The sequence below is a fragment of the Gossypium raimondii genome, unplaced genomic scaffold (genome assembly GCF_025698545.1).
Source record: "Gossypium raimondii isolate GPD5lz unplaced genomic scaffold, ASM2569854v1 Contig00258, whole genome shotgun sequence".
Lineage (NCBI taxonomy): Eukaryota > Viridiplantae > Streptophyta > Magnoliopsida > Malvales > Malvaceae > Gossypium > Gossypium raimondii.
The window spans coordinates 16,516-35,138 of record NW_026291358.1 but is presented as its reverse complement, the minus strand read 5'-3'; the positions used below and the strand labels follow the sequence as shown (position 1 = coordinate 35,138).

Here is an 18,623-nt window from a genome sequence, read left to right as displayed (position 1 = left end):
TACAGTTTAAGATTTGGTATTAATGGGGTTTGTGAGGGTCGGCGGGCAGGAGGTTTCCAATTCAATGTACCAGCAGTCACCTTTCTTCCCTACAATCACACTTCCGACGCCTCTTTAGGAGTTTCAACTTTCTTTTCATCATTTTCACTGTGAAAAGATTGTGATCACCGGATATTGAAATTTTTTTCCGACTCAATTCAATTTTACAAACCAAAAATAATGTTGATTAAATATTTATTTTTAGCCAAAGCAAAGTTGAACCATCCTATATAAAAAATACATCTATTACTCAACAGAATATAAAAGTAACTAAAAACATTATACAAACCCAACAGGAATGCATAATCATATCAAAATTTTATAACATTAATTATTAATATTCAAAAATTAGATAAATATAAAATAATTCAAATAAAATTCTGACTCAAAATATACAATACCTAAAATTATCGGTTACTATAGTCCTCCCGCTGATTTCAGCCATCAAACTCTGGATTTTATTTTTCTTTACCCTAGTTGTAGAACTAAAGGTGAATATGATTACTAGTATAAATATTAATAATATGTTATACGATTTTAGCATGCATAACCTGCTCCCCCTATTCATTCATGACGACGACGATGATAATAAATAATAAGATCTTCATTTTTTCCTTTCGAAAAGAGTGATGGTTTAAAGAGAAAACTATAGCTTCCATTTTTGACAATCAGATGACGATACAAATACATGGGTGAATGCTAGATGCATCAATGAGGTACACAACAGCAAAACACAAAAGGAGGAGTTGAATACTAAATTACAAAATTTTATGTAGAAGAAATATGGTAATGCCCCATAAAGACGAATACAATGAGGGGGTTAGCCAATTTTACCTTTCACTTATACTCTGCAATGGTGATCGTCGAACCATTTATCTCATCTTAAACACGGACAATGAGCTGATTTCACGAGTCTCACCTTGTCATATTGCTTTTACCAACACAGTTCCACTGCCAATCATCTAAACTAAAGACCCACAAATGCTTATTTACATGCTTCTCATGCTCAACCCGTATATATACGCCACAATTTGGACTTAAACAACATTGGCATTGCTTCGAGCTATCCCCTGAGCTTCTTCTAAGTCCTTCAGAAACCTGCATTTTAAGAGCCCAAACCAAAACAAGTTTAAGAAGAGCTGTCTCAGCAATCATTAAACCAACATTTACTAGTTTTACAAAGCATTTTCATAAAACAACTTTACAGGGACTACATAGAGATCACTAGGAAACCTATTTTATTCCAGATAAGCATGCATTTATTTGGTATAAGAATCAGTGAATATACAAAGCCTACCTCTTAGAATTGAGAACTGCTGTTCCACCAATTATAAAACGAATTCCAGAATTGCTGGCATTTAGCTGAGCAACAGAGCGTGATTCCTCATAAGTTGTTCCACCAATGATGAATATAACCACCTCCTGTGGCCTGTATACAGGTGGAGCAAGCATCATTGAAATTTTATTAATTCGATCTTTATATATGTGTTTTTTTTTCCTTGTATATGCTTTTATCATTAATAATATCATCTTTCACAAGGAAATAGACTTCCTGTAGCTTATTAATAAATCTGTACCCTAGAGATCTAAACTGCATTGTGTGCTCACTGTAGCTCTCTCAAATAATTTCTGCATCATCTTAGTTTTCATTCTCAGGAGTTCTAGATCATCTTGCAACAAGAAAAAACAGGCTCTACTACTCAAAGTTAGCAGCCACATATTATTCAAATGTTCAAGCATCAAATTCAGAGGATGCCAGCAAAGAACTAAATATGCAAGTTACAATATCAAAGGGTGTCTACTTTAAAGCTTTAAATAGCTGATATTAAATTTATTGTAGCCATACAGTTATTCAGAAACCGAGATCTACTGCAAACTTTCCCAAAAAAGTTCAATAACTTTATAAATAGCAACAAACCTGCCCTGCTGAAAATGATTTCCAACATATGGGTAGTCCACATCTCTCAGTCGTCCTTTGATTATGCTTTCCATAGTTTGGAAAAGAAGAGGCTGGTGCTGGGTGTACACGTTCTCAACCCCCTAGTAAGAAAAGTTTGAAAATAATCCATGAGAAAATGAAGAAACAGTCTCCTAGCAACTAAATAAAATATTTTCCATAAAACCTTCAGTCCACGAGCCATGTTGCGAGCAATATTTAGAAAATCACGATTTCCATAAAGATCACCAGTACGCTTATCAGCCCCTGCTTGTTTTAGAAGAAACTGCACAAGCTGTTCCAGAATTGCCAACAAATTATAACCAGTTTTCACCCCATTGAAATGACAATAAGAATAGACGAATAGTTATTAAAAATTATTTGTGACTTTTGGCCCAAAAAAAAAACATTATTGCTGACTGATTAAGCATCAGATAGAATTAACCAATGAGTAATGACACTGCATATCATATAAAATGCATGCAGCTTGAATAGATGGATAAGTTTTACCAACAAAAAGAATTTTTAATTAGAAAACTAGATTGCCAAAAGAGATATCTGGTTGTAACACAATTGATGAGCACTAAATTTTGGTCAAGGACAGTGATTCACAAACAATTTAGCAATGGAATGCATGTTCACGAGAAAAAAAATATAAATCAAATGTGAAGATACAGGAATTTCAAGCAAAAATATTTCAATGTTGGTTATATTACCCCTGGCTTGTATTTGGCAGACCGAGATGCCAGTTTGTTAAATAGCTGCATTAACTGGACAGGACTCTCCTTCTCGTAGCGCAAAGCATACAGCATTACCAGGCGAAGTCGGTCAATATCAGATACACTTTCATTATTTAAAAGATTTGTCACTGCCTAAAAAAGAAACATGTAAATAAGGTCATTAGAGCTTGTCAATTGTAACATGATAGTTTAAATGGAGTTCCATCTATATCTCCAAACAATAAACTAAAAAAGACCACTACCGAATCAAATGACTAAAACAGATACTGAGGCCCACTTTTGATCCGTACATGGTAAGATAAGGTAGATTTAACTAAACTAAAACTTGATGAGTAATAACCAAGACAACTTAAACTGCAGCATAATATGTTTACTGTAAATAAATCATAGTCTCTTCCACTATATAGTCATTACTTTTATCATAATCAGTTAGATATAAATTTGTTATTTGATTACACATCCCATTGATCATCTCCAACAAGATTTCAGAGTCAATATATAAACTACATTTCTTCAATCTTTGTTCATCCTAATTCCTTTAGATATCTACTTGGAAAATTAACATTCTTTTATTTTGTTCCTACGAATTCTGGCCTCTATTTCCTAATATGTCATGACTGAGTATCCTTAGTGTAGCATCAGAAATAGAAAATAAGCAGGAAAACAGAATGGTAAACCTAATCAAAGAAGAGCTTGGCTTCTTAAACCTTTCCAGACTTTTGAATCTTCAGTCTTAATCAAGCACATAGACAAATAGCAGCAGGCATTTTGGCTACAACTAAATATCATTTCTTCATTCTAATTTTTTTTCCAATAGTATATCATTTAATGTGTGTAAGAGGAAAAGAAAATTGCTGCTTAGATCTTCCACAAACCCTTTTGTCCCTTTTCAAACAAGAACACTGTGAGAGACAAACATAAGCTCAATAGATACTGAGCCAACAGTTACCCCTTGACAAAAGTTCCAATTTCACATAACAACAAGAAATCATCATCTATCCATTTCAACAGTAGTTTTTATCGATCAATCTCAAACATTCTAGGAAGCTTTTCACTTTCAACATCTCTAACAACAAATGCAACACCCCTATGCAACTCCTAGGATCCAATCCCTTGGTCCCTTGGTATATTTCAGATTCATCCTCTTGATGCTTCTACCTTGAAACCACCAATTGTAATAGCATTTATATCTTCTGTATCTTAATGGAATAACAGATTGTAATACGGAACCGACTGATATGTATAGACTCATAAACAGATATGGAGCCAAAAACTTTGAAACGTAGATAAAACAAACACATGAACACTACCTCAAAAGCAGCAACTTGCCCCCCATTGCAAGCCAAATCCTGCTCAGTTTCTGAAACCAACATAAGTTTTCTCTCCTCAACTATTTTGCTCATTTCTGTTACCAATGTGACATGCTTTGAAACATTCCCATGCATTTTTCTGTACTCCGGGTAGTTGTCTACAAATTTGGCCATGTCTTCTGCATATTTCAAAGCATAATAACTTAATGACCTATCTCAGCAACAAAGTAATAATGAACAAAAAGATTTACTAATAAATCTAAAATATTTTTATTCTGTCTCATACGAACCTATTGTCTGTATATTTTGGTTGCTTTTAGCAACTTGCTGAAAATCATCCACCATCCGCTTGATATTCATTCCGATATCTCCAAAGTTTTCATACATGTTAGCTTTGAAGAAAGCATCTTGTTCTGATGAAAGCACAACTTCCTGAAAGCAAGAGACCACAAAAATAAAACCACTGTAATATTAAACAAATATGTCTAGCAGAGAGAAGATGCAATCAACCTGTTGATCTTTGGGAAATTTGCCAATGCTTCTCAAATCCACTTTGTTATCCTGAATACCTATCAATTCATGAACCATTGCCTACAGATAGTAATTCAGTAACTACCATGTGAAAATAACAGGACGCATAGTTTGTATTTAAGAAATTGTTACAAAAGAATCAGAACTACCATGTACCTGATAGGTCCATTGGTTCAGCAATGGAGTCACAGGATCATCCCTTCTGTCAACTATCAGCAGCAACGGAGACATTTCCATCCGCCTGAAGTCAAAAAGACCACTTTCTTGCTGGTACATTAGCTTCTATCAGACACACAGAAGACAACAAAAAGGAAAAAGAAGAAAATCAGTTCCTTTTCATGACTCCAGATTTCTGGAACAAACTAAAAGCTTCTTGCCCAAGACAAAACTTTAAAACCATTCTGAAATATGTAACGTATACATGTATTGGAGGACTCGTGACACAATAGATCAAACCAAAGCTAGAACAGTTTCTATTAGTAAAATTCTTGTCAATTGTTTGTATAAATATTTGTAATCGTTTTAGGATTGCAATTTCACTTACTGCTGTTTCATGAGCAATCCTTTTTGCAATATCAGATGCCCTTGAATATCTAATAATTGGTCTCCGTTTTAATGCCAAGAAAACTGCACCAATACCATCAACAGCTCGGTCACAGAAATGCTGCAAATTAGAAGGGTCCACAACTGCTGGGAGAATATAATAATGATTTGAGGGCATGTTTAAAGTGAAGTGATAAGGATCAACTGAAATGAAGTCTGCATAAAACTCCTGCAACATCAAGGCAGCAACTATATAAGGGTAAAAAGTAAACTTTCAAATTCTGATGTAAAATTATAGAGCATCTCTGAAATATACAGCAATGCATGGAATAATGCTATTAAGGAAATTCAGGTTGACCCATATAAAGAGGTCAATTGGACAACAAATTTAAAAAAACCTTCAAGCTAGCATAACGATGATTAGATCAACCCTGTCAATTTTGGTAATGCATCATTTCTAATATTGGCATAAAGAAAATATTCCCCATTGATACTTAGATCAAACCACAAATGGAATGGTCTTCTTAGATGTTAAATATTTAGTTGCTCTTAGAAGGAAAAAAATAATACAATAAAAAAACAGTCCTCAATTTTTAATTAAGCAATGCATTCTCTTGACATCAGGAGATCTCACTTATGCACAAGATATGATTCTTTTCCTTTATTTTCTAGTAGATTGTTATATGATACCTTATTTATCCAATTATGGATAAATTATAGACTCAGTAGTTGTGATAATTTTACTGTTAAATAGAGAGCCAGATGATGCCCTGCAAGCTATATGCGCCAGTCAAAAACAATTCAGCATATTAGATGTACCTGGACTTGCTGGACAACTTCTTGTTCATCTGAATCAGCTAAAAGATGAATCTGAGTATCCTTCAACATGTTTGAGAAAACTGCAAAAATCCAATGAGATGAAAAAGAACCAAAAAGAAGAAAAAAAAAAAATCTAAAACTGGGCAATAAAACAATTTGCACATTTTCACAGTAAAATGAAATTACGGGCAACATAAAATACTGAAAGATGCAAAGAACTTACACAAGTGACACTCTCCAAACCTAGGGTTAGATAGCTGACGCCGCATATATTGAATATTTTCTGATGTAGGCCGAAGGAAATAAACTGCCTTGAGATGCGACATAGATTCTTTTGACTTGGAGATGGAGTCTATCAATTCTACCAAAAAGACTTCTTTCTGAAGTAGCTCTGATTGGGAATAAACAACACTCACAATGCTAACCTATGACTCAGAAAGCAGAATAAATTACCCATAATCAAAATCACATTTTTTTTTTCCTTTTAAAGATTCATTAGTATTAAGTATTATGCTAACCCATGAAAAAGCTACATATATTAGCCCAAAAAATGCAAAATATAATCTTAGATTATCATACAAAAAAGTGATGCAAACATTACTGCCTCATCAAATATAAGAATGTAATACCACAGCATTTGATTGGTAACTTAAGCGGATGGTAATTGGCCTCAAAAACTGAAATTGTACTGTAAAAAAAGGATCATAAAAGCTACACTACGGCCTAAGCCACACCAACCGATCTCTTGCAGATTCCAGCATTCAAGAGACAACCAAACTGAAAAGCCATAACAATAAGCTCACCCTAATTAGCTAGAAGCAATTCGAGGCTTCATTGCCAATTAAATTACAAATCTGTTTGTAATAAATTGAAAATGATCGCTTCAGGTCCTAATTGTCTAAAATCCCCTGATTTCTACCTCTCGGATCATAACAATTTCCAGCACTAATCTATTTCTAATTAAAATAACCTTACATTTGGAATTAATGATAAAATCGAAAACAATAAGTTAAAATTTATTTCGTATATAATTAAGGTAAATACAGATTAAAAATCAGAAAAATTAATTACCGTTTGAGAATCAAGAATGAGGACTTTCATGCCGGAGATGTCTTGTAACATCCGGTAAACATAATCCCGTACGGCCGACACCAGCACCATCTTCGATCTTCTCTAAGCTTAGCCCTTTAGAACTGACAGCTGAGATTAATGATCAAGAAACGAGCTGTGATGTTCCCGGGAAGCTGAAACCGTTTTTAACGTGTTTTTTTTTTTCTTTTCCTTTTTTTTTCTTTCAAAGAGAAGATCCAGATCTGCTTAAGGCTCAAGGATTAAGCGTAGGCCATGGAGCGCAATAGAATTTCTAGAAATCTAAAATGCAAAAAAGGGAAGGAGGATCCCAAAGCAGCGTTTCGCTCTAGCTTCAAACGCAGCGTTTTCAGTTTTTGGGAAAATATGTAAATGTTGGTAATAATAATGGTTAAACCACCGCCTCCAATTTTTTTTTTTTTTGCAAAATAATAATTTTTAAATTTTCTAAAATTTTAAACATGAAATTTTGGGTTGATTTAATTTTTACGAACATCTAACAACATTATAGAATAGATTTTTTTTAAAAGTTTTTATATTGCATACACAAATAATTATATTAATCCAATAAGAAAATAACAAACATATTTATTTCTTTAAATATGCATAATTGAATCAAAATCAAAATTTTTTTTATTAAAAGTACTCGGTTGTATTAAAAACATAAATCCTACAAAGTCTAGAAACTAACAAAGCCCAAACCAAAAACAAGAAGGCTAAAATAGTACCAGAAAAGAAAACGAATAGAAACAAAACGTCAAAAATCGAAAGAACAAAACAAAATAAAGCAATAACAACCCAACCTCTTGAGCTATCATCTTCTAGAGAAATCTAAAAATATCTGAACCTCAACAAACCAGCTCAAAGAGAAGACAAACTGATGGAATTCTAAATACTTCAGATTTCTTCTCACAAAACCCATACATCTGTTTTAAAACTTGACCGAGATACAAGCTTCATCTCCATCCACGATCGATTTCTGATTCGGTGATTTCCTGACCAAAAACTCCATTAACAAGGTACACATTTCCCCCTAGTTTTAAACCTTCAATTTCCAAACAACGAGTAGATTTGTTTGCTAATCGTCTTGCATGTTGAAACTTACAGCCATTAACGCCCTCACTCAGATTTTTAACATCATGAATGTATAGTCCTATTGTCAATTTGTCTCTCTCCATATTTCAAGCTTTCTTGGTCACCTTCAAAGAGTCCCTTTCAATCTCAGCATGCGTAATCCCCCAATCTCTACCCACAGTAACTGCCTGCACACAAGTGATGGCCTTTGCTGCAAAAACTGAAGGTATATTCTCGTGAATCATCGTCTTAGAAGCCAAAATATCACCTTTAAAATTTCTTACAGACTCTTAAGCAGGATTATTTTCCTTGGTATCAAAAGTTGCATTAAAATTATTTTTATAGAAACCTAATTACGGGGGTCTCCATCTATCAGAATCTTGGCTTAAGGCAAGATTTTTCCTATCAATCTTTATTAATTCATAAATATACTATTTAATGAACTCCACTGTCTTTGCTCCAAATTTCTTTCTTCCCTCATGAACCCATTGGTTTCTGTCGGTCCAAATAGCCCAAATGGCACAAACAAATATTCGACAAACATCCACCGTACTATTTAACAAAACCCAGGTAAACCAATCCATAAACTCAAATTGTGACAATTCTTGTGAACAGACATAATCTAAAATTTTCCATGTCTCTTTTGTAACAGAACAATCACGAAAAATGTGTTCCCTTATTTCCAACCCTTGCATGCATCTTGGGCAAATAGCCTCAGTAGTCAATCTTTTTGTTCGAAGATTCACTAGAGTAGGAAGATAATTGAAAGTAGTTTTCCATGTTGTAATTTTTATTTTAGAAGGAAGATCTAAGCTCAAAAGTTTCCTGTAGCATTTTGTATTGTCAATCAGGTTGTAATTATTTGGGTTATTGAAATTACCTTGTAAAAGTAACTTATAGCCACTACGCACCGTGAACTCACCCGTGAACTCACCCTGCCACACCATAAAATCATCATGAAGAAATTTGGCCAAACGTATTCGCAAGATCTTCCGTGCATCATTATCAATAAAGGTATTAAGAACCAGTCCAACTTTCCATGATCTAGTATCACTATCAATTAGATCCGTAACCCTAGTGATATTTGGCTTGCTAATAGTTTGTTTTATCTTGATACCCTCAGCTTCCGGAGCCCAAACATCATCCTCAATTTTGATGTCTTTGCCAGTCCCCACCCTCTAACAAAGTCCAGACAACAGAAGACGTTTCGCAGTCCATATACTTTTCCAAGTATATGAAAGTATATTTCTTAACTTTGAATCTAAGAAATTAGAATTTGGATGGTATTTAACTTTCAAAGTTCGATCTAAAAAGGGAATTAGGATTAACAAATAATCTCCAACCTTGCTTCGAGAGTAGGGCCAAATTGAATTTTGCTAAACAACGATAGCCGAGAGCACCACTCTCTTTCTACTCGTAAAGTTTCTTCCATTCATACCAGTGAATACCATGCCTCCCATAACCTTTTTGCCACTAGAAGTTTGCCAATATTTGCTCTATCTCCCTATAAATAGATTTCGGCAATAGGAAGCATGTCATCGTATAAGTCGGTATCGCCTGTAGCACAGATTTTATGAACCTCTTTTCCCCCTTACGATAGAAAACGAGCACTCCAATTGTCAATCTTCATTTTGATACAGTCCTTTAAATGTTGAAAAGCCAAACGTTTCCCTCTACCCACCATATTTGGCAAACCTAAATATTTTTGAAGTTATTTGACCGTTGAACCCCCATCCTGTTAGAAATGGCAATTTGAACATTCTCTAAAGTATTTGAGCCAAAAAACACTGTCGACTTTCCATAGTTAACACATTGATCTGAGCAGACTTTATACTCTTTCAAAATATTTCCAAAGGTATCAATGTCCTTATCAGTTGCCTCCCCGAACAAAATACAATCATCAGCAAATAGAAGATGAGAAAGCTGAGGCCCTCTTCTACTCACCCTAAACTGTCTCAAATTCCCTTCCTCGCTTGCAAGCCTAATAAGAGTTGAAAGCCCCTTACTGCAAATAAGAAATAGGAAAGGGCTTAAGGGGTCTCCTTGGTGCAAACCTCTCTCTGGGATAAAATCATTCCCCGTGATACCGTTTAGAATGATCAAATATGAAACAGTGCTAATACATTGCATGATGAAACCAACCCACGAATCAGCAAAACCCATTTTACTCATCATCTGCTTCAAAAAATCTCATTCAACCCGATCGCATGCCTTACTCATATCAAGCTTGAGTGCCATAAGACCTTTCAAACAATATTTGTATGATTCAAAGATTGTAAAGACTTACCCTCATTAAGAATCTCCAAATAATAATTGCTTATCTCCCTTCCAACAATGTGCTAGAATTTTTGAAAAAAGATGGCTGGAAACCCATCAGGACTTGATGCTTTGGTAGGCCCCATACTATTAAGTGCATCAACAATTTCTTCCTCCTTGTATCTAACCGTTAGCATCTCGTTCATACTATCATTGATACAACACTTGACCCTTGAAAGAAGATGATTTGTATCCCCAACACCTTTCGTCGAAAAGAGCCCCAAGAAGTAACCTCTTGCAATAGCCTCCATTTATTCATATTTCATTTTAAAATCACCTTTATCATTCTCTAGCCCCCGAATTTTATTCAATCTATGCCTTTGAGATGCTTGGATATGAAAAAAAACCCATATTTTTGTCCCTTTGTTACATCCAGTTAGCTCTGGCTCTCCGTTTCCAATATATTTCCTCCTTCTCCAACTCTCAATTTAATTCCAATTTCACATCAATCAGCTAAAATGTCATCATCCCTATTCATTCCATCAAGTTCAACCAATCTTTTCTAAAGGTTCAGGTTTTTCCTTTCACGCCTACCCTAGATATTTTTCCCCCACTCTATAACCCAACACGAGTATGCTTCAATTTTTCCAAAACGTCCCCTGACTTTTCATCCCATAACTTCCTAATTACCTCTTCACACGAGGGCTCAAGAACCCACCAAGACTCAAATCTAAACTAATTTTTTCCAAAACGCCTCACATTCAACTCAGTTTGAATAAGAATTGGGCAATGATCAGAAAAAGAGTGAGGGAGGTGTTGAACCGAGAAATCAGCAAACAAATTAATCCACTCCATATTCGCCACTCCTTTATCCAATCTTTCCCTAATGTTCGTTTTCGCAAAATAACCCCTTCTCCAAGTAAACCTCGATCCTAAGAAACCCATGTCAACCAAGTTGCAATCTGCTAGAGCTTTCCAAAAATCCTCCATTTGCCTTTCCTCCCTTATTGCCCTTCCTACCTTCTAATTTGCATACATAATTTCATTAAAATCCCTACAAACACACCAAAATAAAGTACAATTGTTTCACAACTGTCGAAGTAAGTTCCACGACTCTTGCATATGTGCAGGCATTGGATTACCATAGAAACCAGTAAACGTCCATTTTTGAGAGTCATCCCCCTCACTTATCTCTACATCAATGTGATTATTGGAGAAGCTACACACTTGAACCAAATAAGTCCCATTCCATGCAAGGCTTAGACCTCCTCTAAAACCATTAGTCGAAACATCTAGCCCATTTTGAAAGCCACAACGCCTTTGAACACGCTCCATTCTAATATAATCCAGCTTTGTCTCCATAAAGATGACCATTTTGAAAGCCTACTAATAGCCCGAGGATTCCTTAGTCCCTAGACATTCCAACTTAAGAGCTTCATTATTTTCGGTCGGCTGCCAGTTTTCGGTCGGCATGCCAACTGGCAGCCGCTGATACTATTTGCAAAGTAGTAGAATCATGCTCCAAGGTAAGCCTCAAAGAATCTGATTGTATAGAAACCTCTCAGTTCCATTTAACAAGTTTTAATATTTTCACTCCATCCCCAAAAGAAAGAGATAATTCAGTCTCCTCTAACAAGTCCTTAGTATTTTTCCGTTTACCCATCACCGTATTGATCATACTCATATCAAACTTTTCTTTTTTATCTAACCAACACCAGCTATTTTTTTTGTAACTGAAAAATTAAACCACTATTAAACTGTCAAACCCCTCTAACCTATCTCCCCTTTCCAAATTATCCACCTCAACACATGGACTTTGACCAATCGTATCCATCAAATCAATAGCATAATTTGTGGAGATAAATTAGCTATAGAATCCCCAGAAATCTGCCGCATATTATTTGTTTCCAAAAAAATAGGTGTCTTCTCCAAACTTGCTTCCTTCTTCTTATGTTGATCCTTTCTCGGTACCTCTGTAGAAGAGCCACCATCTTTACTCATCGCTTCATCACCCATATAATAACACTGATTCATTGTCTTTTTCGTCGAGAAACTAAACTTTAAAATTTCTCTTCTTAATAAGGATGATTCAGCTTTAAGCACCAAAGAATAAGGAAGATCATCTTTCGCCTTTTTATGATCTTCAGACGAGATCGCCATATAGTCCTTAACCCCATGACCCAAATGACCACAACCAAAGCAGAAAGTCGGAAGATTCTCATATTTGAAAGAGAGCCAAAATTTTCCCTGATTATCTAATGTGACAAAAATCCCTCTACTCAACGGTCTTTGCACATCTAAAGATTAACTTTTAACCGGTAGAACTCACCTTTGATTTCTGATCGAATTACTCCCCCAAAAGTGGAACCAACAGCATGCATCAAGTCCTTTTTATCACACTCTGGCGGACACGGGCCAATCTTTAGCCAGAAAGGTGAAAAGATAAGGTGGATCTTATTTCGTTCGATAGATTGTAACAGCCAATCAAAAATAATTAATTGTTTTCAAAAAAACCATGGGCAACCTTCCAAACTCTACTCTAAATCCTCTTCAGCTTCGAACATTATCATGAATAAATTTTGTCCAGCAACTTGAATCTCAAACTTCTTTTTGGTTTTCCATATACTCTTCTTTTGTGCTCTCAGACTATCCGGATTGTAAGTTTTCCTAGTCTAGATAGAACAAATCAACGTTGGATTTTCAGATGGAACTACTAACGAACTTTTCACCGTTAATTAAATCATTTCTTCTTCAAGAAAGGATATCTCATCCCCCCTTCCATACTCCCAAAGTCACCACTCGCCTCCTACCCAACCACAGTACTTACTGTTTCTTTGGGAGAACTAAAAGAGAGCACTCTCTAATTTTTAAGTTATAATCTGCCTATCAAAATCAAAGTTTTATAAGTTCATATGAACAACAAATAAAATTTCATGTGTGTAATTGCCACCAAATTGAAGCTCATATATCAAATTGCACATTGAATGAAAATTTAAGTGTAAAGTTGATTTATCCCTATAATAAAAGAAAGGCTTAAGGGTAAAATAAACCCTTAGTAAAAAATGAAAAAAGAAATCAATTGAGCCCTTAAAAAAGAGTGCATTCTATTGAGTCATTAATGATAAAAAAATAATCAATTGGACCCTTCTGTTAATGGAAACTGTTAGTTGATTGGATTGACCATTAAAAGTGTGACTAACGATAGCCATCAAGAGACGACATGTTGCATGCCACGTGAAAGGATGTTGATGTGGCAAGCCACAACAACATTTTTTTTAAGAAAATTATAAAAATAATAATTAATAAAAATTACATCTTGAATGAATCCAGACATACGGTTGTCCAAATTGGTTCTAGATGAGTTCAAAACTAAAAAAATTAGAAATTATAAAAAAATATTAAAATTTATTTAATAATTAATAAAAGAAAAAAATATTAAAAAGAAAAAATCAAATATATATTTACTTTTTATTAGTAATTTATATATATTTGAATTTTAAAATTTCAAAGTGAAAATTAAATTAATAATTTTTATTATGTATATATAAAATTTATTATTTAAGCCAAATATATCTATAAAATTGAGATACCATATCATCTTGTATCCCATTCCAATAATTGTATGCCATAACATTATTTCCTTTCATCTTATTGTAGGGACCACCTAAGATAATATATATTATTAATAAAATTAATGTTTCAAGTATAAACAAATTAAGAAAATATGGTAAATTTAATTAAAATAAACAAAAAAATTGCTTCCTGCCTTACAACCATCATAATATGAATTTTTAGATTCACTCTTTTTATTGAGAAATTATTTTATGGACCCTTTCCACCACATCATTTATGGTCCCATCCAATTAAAAGAGGACATATAATCTTTTTCCACATTATATGTATATTTGGACTAAACTTCTAAACCAAAGATGATGTGTCCTTTTTAATTGGATGAATGATGTGGTGAAAATGGGCCATAAAATAATTCATCCTTTTGATTCAACTTCTTTTTACATCCATCTTTTTTATTTTTTTAAAATTTTAGAAATATTAGGTGATAATCATTTGGAGGTAAATTGATACATTCACGGATGAGATAGAATTTATTAAATTTCATTTATCAAAGTTGTCAATTTTCAAGTTTGGAAAATCAGTTGACTTGCAACCAATTTTTTTATGGGATCCAGGCATATTTTGTAACATCTTGCCCAGCGAAGCCCTCGTATTCGGGTGTTGTTTTAGAAGTAAGAATTTTGGAAGGATTTTTGAATAAGCAAAGTGATGGATTCATTTAAGAAATAGAAGTTTACGAGTACGCCTTTGGGAAAACTCCTAAAAGTTTGAAATATAGTCAATAGGAATAAAGTTTAAGAGGATAGTTTTAAGTTGTCTAATGATAGGATTAGATTAAGTATAAGTTGCTTTTCAAGTGTGTTTGTAACACCTTGGTCTGGCGTATTATAGATGAGCAAAATTTATGGTTAAGTAAGATGATTCGAAAAATAATGGTAAGAGTGTATAAGTCTTTGAATTACACGTATAGTTATATAGAAAAATGACATACGAAGAAGTGTTCGCCCAAAAGGGCCCATTTTGGCGTATAGAATAGGCAAACCAAGAATGTTCTTTTAATATGACCCCTCTGTAATAGGAACGGTTAAGGAACTATAGAGAGAAATATTTGACTAAGTAGTAGTACTTGCCCAAATGCATTTTTGGCATATAAAATGGGTGGAATCTGATATGGAAATAAGTAGACAAGGATTTCCTAGTTAGATAAGGAAGATAAGTGAAATGATAAATGATGGTTATGAGGTATAAGGCCACGCCATAAGACATAATACCTTTAGTGACCAATGTGGTCCTATACTAGTTGAATTGTGAGGAAAGCTGGTTGGGAACTAACCAAATATGAATAGTAAGAGTCAAAGGCTAAAGTAGTATTAGGTAAGCCTTTTAGATGTGGAAGATTTTGATAAGTCACTCAATTTGGACATGACCTTTACCAAGTCTCCATGAAAACTTGAGTTAAATTATTAAAAGGACACTTAGGTTAAATTAAGGGGTTATCTTCCTTCTTAAGGATGGAAGGCCTAAGTAGATTGGGGATGCCTTCCAAGAAGACAAGTTTGGAACTCTGGTTTTCTAATAGTAGGCTCCCTCCCAACAAGGTACGTTTCATGACTCTGTCTATTAGAGAAACACATATCTGTAAGTATACTTGAAGAAGTAAGGTTTAGTGATATGTCTAAGTTAAAGTGGAGGTGAAAGGTAACTCAAATGAGCTCTAACAAAGTGTCTCTATTTAGTGAGGCGAGGAGGCTATAATATCTGGTTGGATGAAAGATCTAGAACTCAAGCTATTGTTGTCACAAAGAAGAATTAGATTTGAATTTTGACAACCTTCTAGGTTGTAAGGTGAGTCCCTAAACTGACTCTCACAAATGTATTATGAATGTTAGTACTTTTAGTAACAATGAACTAAGAATGCATGATGTGATGATTCTGTGAGAAAGGTAATGAATGATGAACTTACATGAATGATTCGTATGAAATATGGATATGACTTCTGAGGTTAATGGTTAAAGTGTCTAAGTGAGTAAAGTGTGTCTATGTGTGTATTGAGAATGTGAGCAAGTATGTTGTGAAAGTGTCTGTCGTGAGCAAGTTACTGCATGAGGAGTCTATGCATGAAGTTTAAGAAGTTGTCTTACATGTCTAGAAACATGAATGCATCTGTCATGAAGAAGTCTGAAAGGAATAAGTCTGTCAACTATGAGTTTGCATAATAAGCATGTGTCTGTCTTATGAGTCGTCTAAAGGGGTCCGTAGGGACTAAAAACACGACTAAAGATCATATAGTGTAAGACCATGGCTAGGCCATGGCATCGTATAGAATATGTAAAGGACGGTTGGGCGAGTACCAGTGATGAGGGGTAAACCTCATGATGGTGAATTTAGGCAAATCCCTATCATAAAAAATATCAATTACCGTATAAGTGAACCTTTGTGGCAATCTATGTTATAAGAAAACCTTTGTGGCGATCTCTGTCAAAAGGATTCCTTTGTGGCTATATTTGTCCAAACGATGCCTTTGTGGCTATCGCTATTAAAGGAATGCCTGGTGGCAAACTATGCTAAAAAGGAACGCCTTCATGGTAAAATTTGAATAATGGTATTCAAGATAACCATCTGAAGACAAAGCCTTTGGGCAAACACCGAACGAATGGTGAACTTCGTATAGTTACAGTGGATGGATAGAAAGGCTAGTGTGTGCCAGAGTACGTGGCAAAGTAAAGATACGAGTTAGGCGCAATAATAGAAAGTGTACTAAAGAAAGGAATATTTAGCAAAATCTGAGATAAGTATTGGACGTAGTCTACCCCGCCTGAAGATAATGATAAGACTAGTAAGTATGGAATAAGTTATTAAGTCTGATAATAAGGTAAAATTTAAAAAAGGAGATAGAAAGTAAAGAGATGTTAAGTACAGTATGCCTAAGAAAGGGGGAAACAGTTCTAAAGAAAGAAAGATGGTAGCCTTAGTATTATGCTCGCCAAAGAAGGAAGAAAGGTCAAGAAATACCCCAAGGATGTGCAAAATATCATATGCAACATAGAATGAATGAAAAAGGTATTCTAAGTTTTAACTCACTAAGTTCTTACAAACTTACAAAAGTTGTTTCTATTTTTAGGTTTGTAATGTATTGTACTGAATTGAATATTCATAATACTTGTGAGGGGGATATGGGAAGTGGGGAAGAATCATGTGAAAAGACGGAGAGAAAAAAAACCTTGAGTGACAAAAGTCTACTTGATGGTCCAAATTTGGTGAGTGAAAATCCATATAAGGTAAAAATGGAGAGTTTTCAAGTGGTAAAAGAAAATGGAAAACAAGAAAATACCTATATAAAAGTTAAGAATGATTATGTTTTAACTAACTCTAACTCAAACTTTTTTAGTGGTGCTTCTTTATTACAAGACTTCAAAGATCCATTAACAGACTTCTACTTATATTACTCTACCATCGATAGATAATTTTACTTGTGGGAAAAATGTAAGTTGAATATTGATAATTCTCCACAAGTGCTACAAGGTAAGAAAGGTAAGGAAACAATAGAAATTGATTTAAGAAGGCATACCTTGAATTTTTTGATAAGTATGCTACTGATTTTGTTTGTAAAATATTTCCTTACAACATGTTTTCTCATTCGTCAAATTTAATTAAACATTGGCCTAAAAGTTCAACTGATTTTATGTGTTTATCTAAATTTGTAAATGTTAAAATGGTAATTTTGTTGCATTAAATAGGTTTTCTTAAAGCATTTTATATATTTTCTCTTGCAACAAAATTTTCTATCTTGACCTTTAACGGTGAATTTTCACATAATAATATTAAACTTTTTGACTATTATAATTATGTGAAATTCTTGACTCATCGATGGAAATTTTTATGAATAACCATGCATATTCAAAGAAAGTTACAACTTATTTTTTACTTGAAGACTCATGTACCTAACACTTCTTTGTTTAGTGTTGATACATTGTTTTTAAAGGAGATATACATAATCAAAGTTGATTTGAAGGATCAAACTAATGTCTTTGATCCCGGAGGTAGCTTTGGCGCACAAGAAAGCTTAGTTAAGTATTTTTTTCATTTTATTTTTATTTATTCTAATCCTTTTTCTTTTTTGTGCAGTTAAAGATTCGAGGACGAATCTTTGTGAGGAAGGGGGAATTATGTGAGTCTTAAAGCCCAATTTCAGACCCATGGATGTGATGGGCTTACACTACCTCAAGGCCCAACAGTAATGTCAAAGGTCAAGCAAATCAAACTAGGATTTGATCAAAGACAATATTCGAGGATGAATCTTTTCGAGGAAAGAAGGAATGATATATGCACGGATGGGGTGAAATTTATTAAATTCCATTCACTGAAGCTACCAATTTTCAAGTTTGGGAAACTAGCTGAACTGTGATGACTTTTTGGAAGGGACACAAGCATTTCTGAGTTGAGATGTCTTCATAGAGTTCGGAGTTTTATCTCTTAGCTTCAAAAAGCACTTTGAATCACTTTATTTTGAGTTTGGAAGCTCAAGTTATGACTGTTTTATTAAAGACTGCACGAGTAGAATTTTTTGATGGATTATGATGGTAATTACGAGTTTTGGGCTTTTAATTCGAGTGTAAATCATATCGGGTTCGGGTTTTTGGCTTAATTTTTATTATATATGAGCCGAATACTATTTTTATTAGCTCTTATTAATTTATTATTTTGAATTTTTAA

The 18,623-nt window shown here is 34.1% G+C and overlaps 1 protein-coding gene across 2 annotated transcripts; it reads right to left on the bottom strand.

Annotated features, from left to right (window-relative positions):
• Positions 1-672: 672 nt before the first annotated feature.
• LOC105783123 (vacuolar protein sorting-associated protein 45 homolog) lies at positions 673-7,346 on the bottom strand. 2 transcript variants are annotated; one of them, XM_012608350.2, is made up of 13 exons: positions 6,990-7,346; positions 6,142-6,343; positions 5,919-5,998; positions 5,101-5,328; positions 4,713-4,835; positions 4,536-4,616; positions 4,316-4,457; positions 4,026-4,204; positions 2,692-2,847; positions 2,163-2,270; positions 1,958-2,079; positions 1,337-1,468; positions 673-1,137 (listed from the first exon to the last, which is right to left on the bottom strand). In XM_012608350.2, exons 1-13 carry the CDS (start codon positions 7,077-7,079, stop codon positions 1,077-1,079), a joined length of 1,704 nt encoding a protein of 567 aa, XP_012463804.1. In that variant the 5' UTR covers positions 7,080-7,346; the 3' UTR covers positions 673-1,076. The 2 variants fall into 2 exon arrangements, with proteins under 2 accessions (XP_012463804.1, XP_012463803.1); XM_012608349.2 differs by having other exon boundaries at positions 4,713-4,838; positions 6,990-7,345.
• Between the last annotated feature and the right edge of the window lie 11,277 nt (positions 7,347-18,623).

Bases quoted from the DNA above. Each gene is read 5' to 3' on its own strand.
- LOC105783123 (XM_012608349.2), bottom strand. From the start codon at position 7,079: ATGGTGCTGGTGTCGGCCGTACGGGATTATGTTTACCGGATGTTACAA. The intron at 4,839-5,100 runs GTAAGTGAAATT...TGTGTCTGATAG, and splicing joins GGATTGCTCATGAAACAGCA to AAGCTAATGTACCAGCAAGA. The intron at 1,469-1,957 runs GTTTGTTGCTAT...ACCTGTATACAG, and splicing joins AATCATTTTCAGCAGGGCAG to GCCACAGGAGGTGGTTATAT.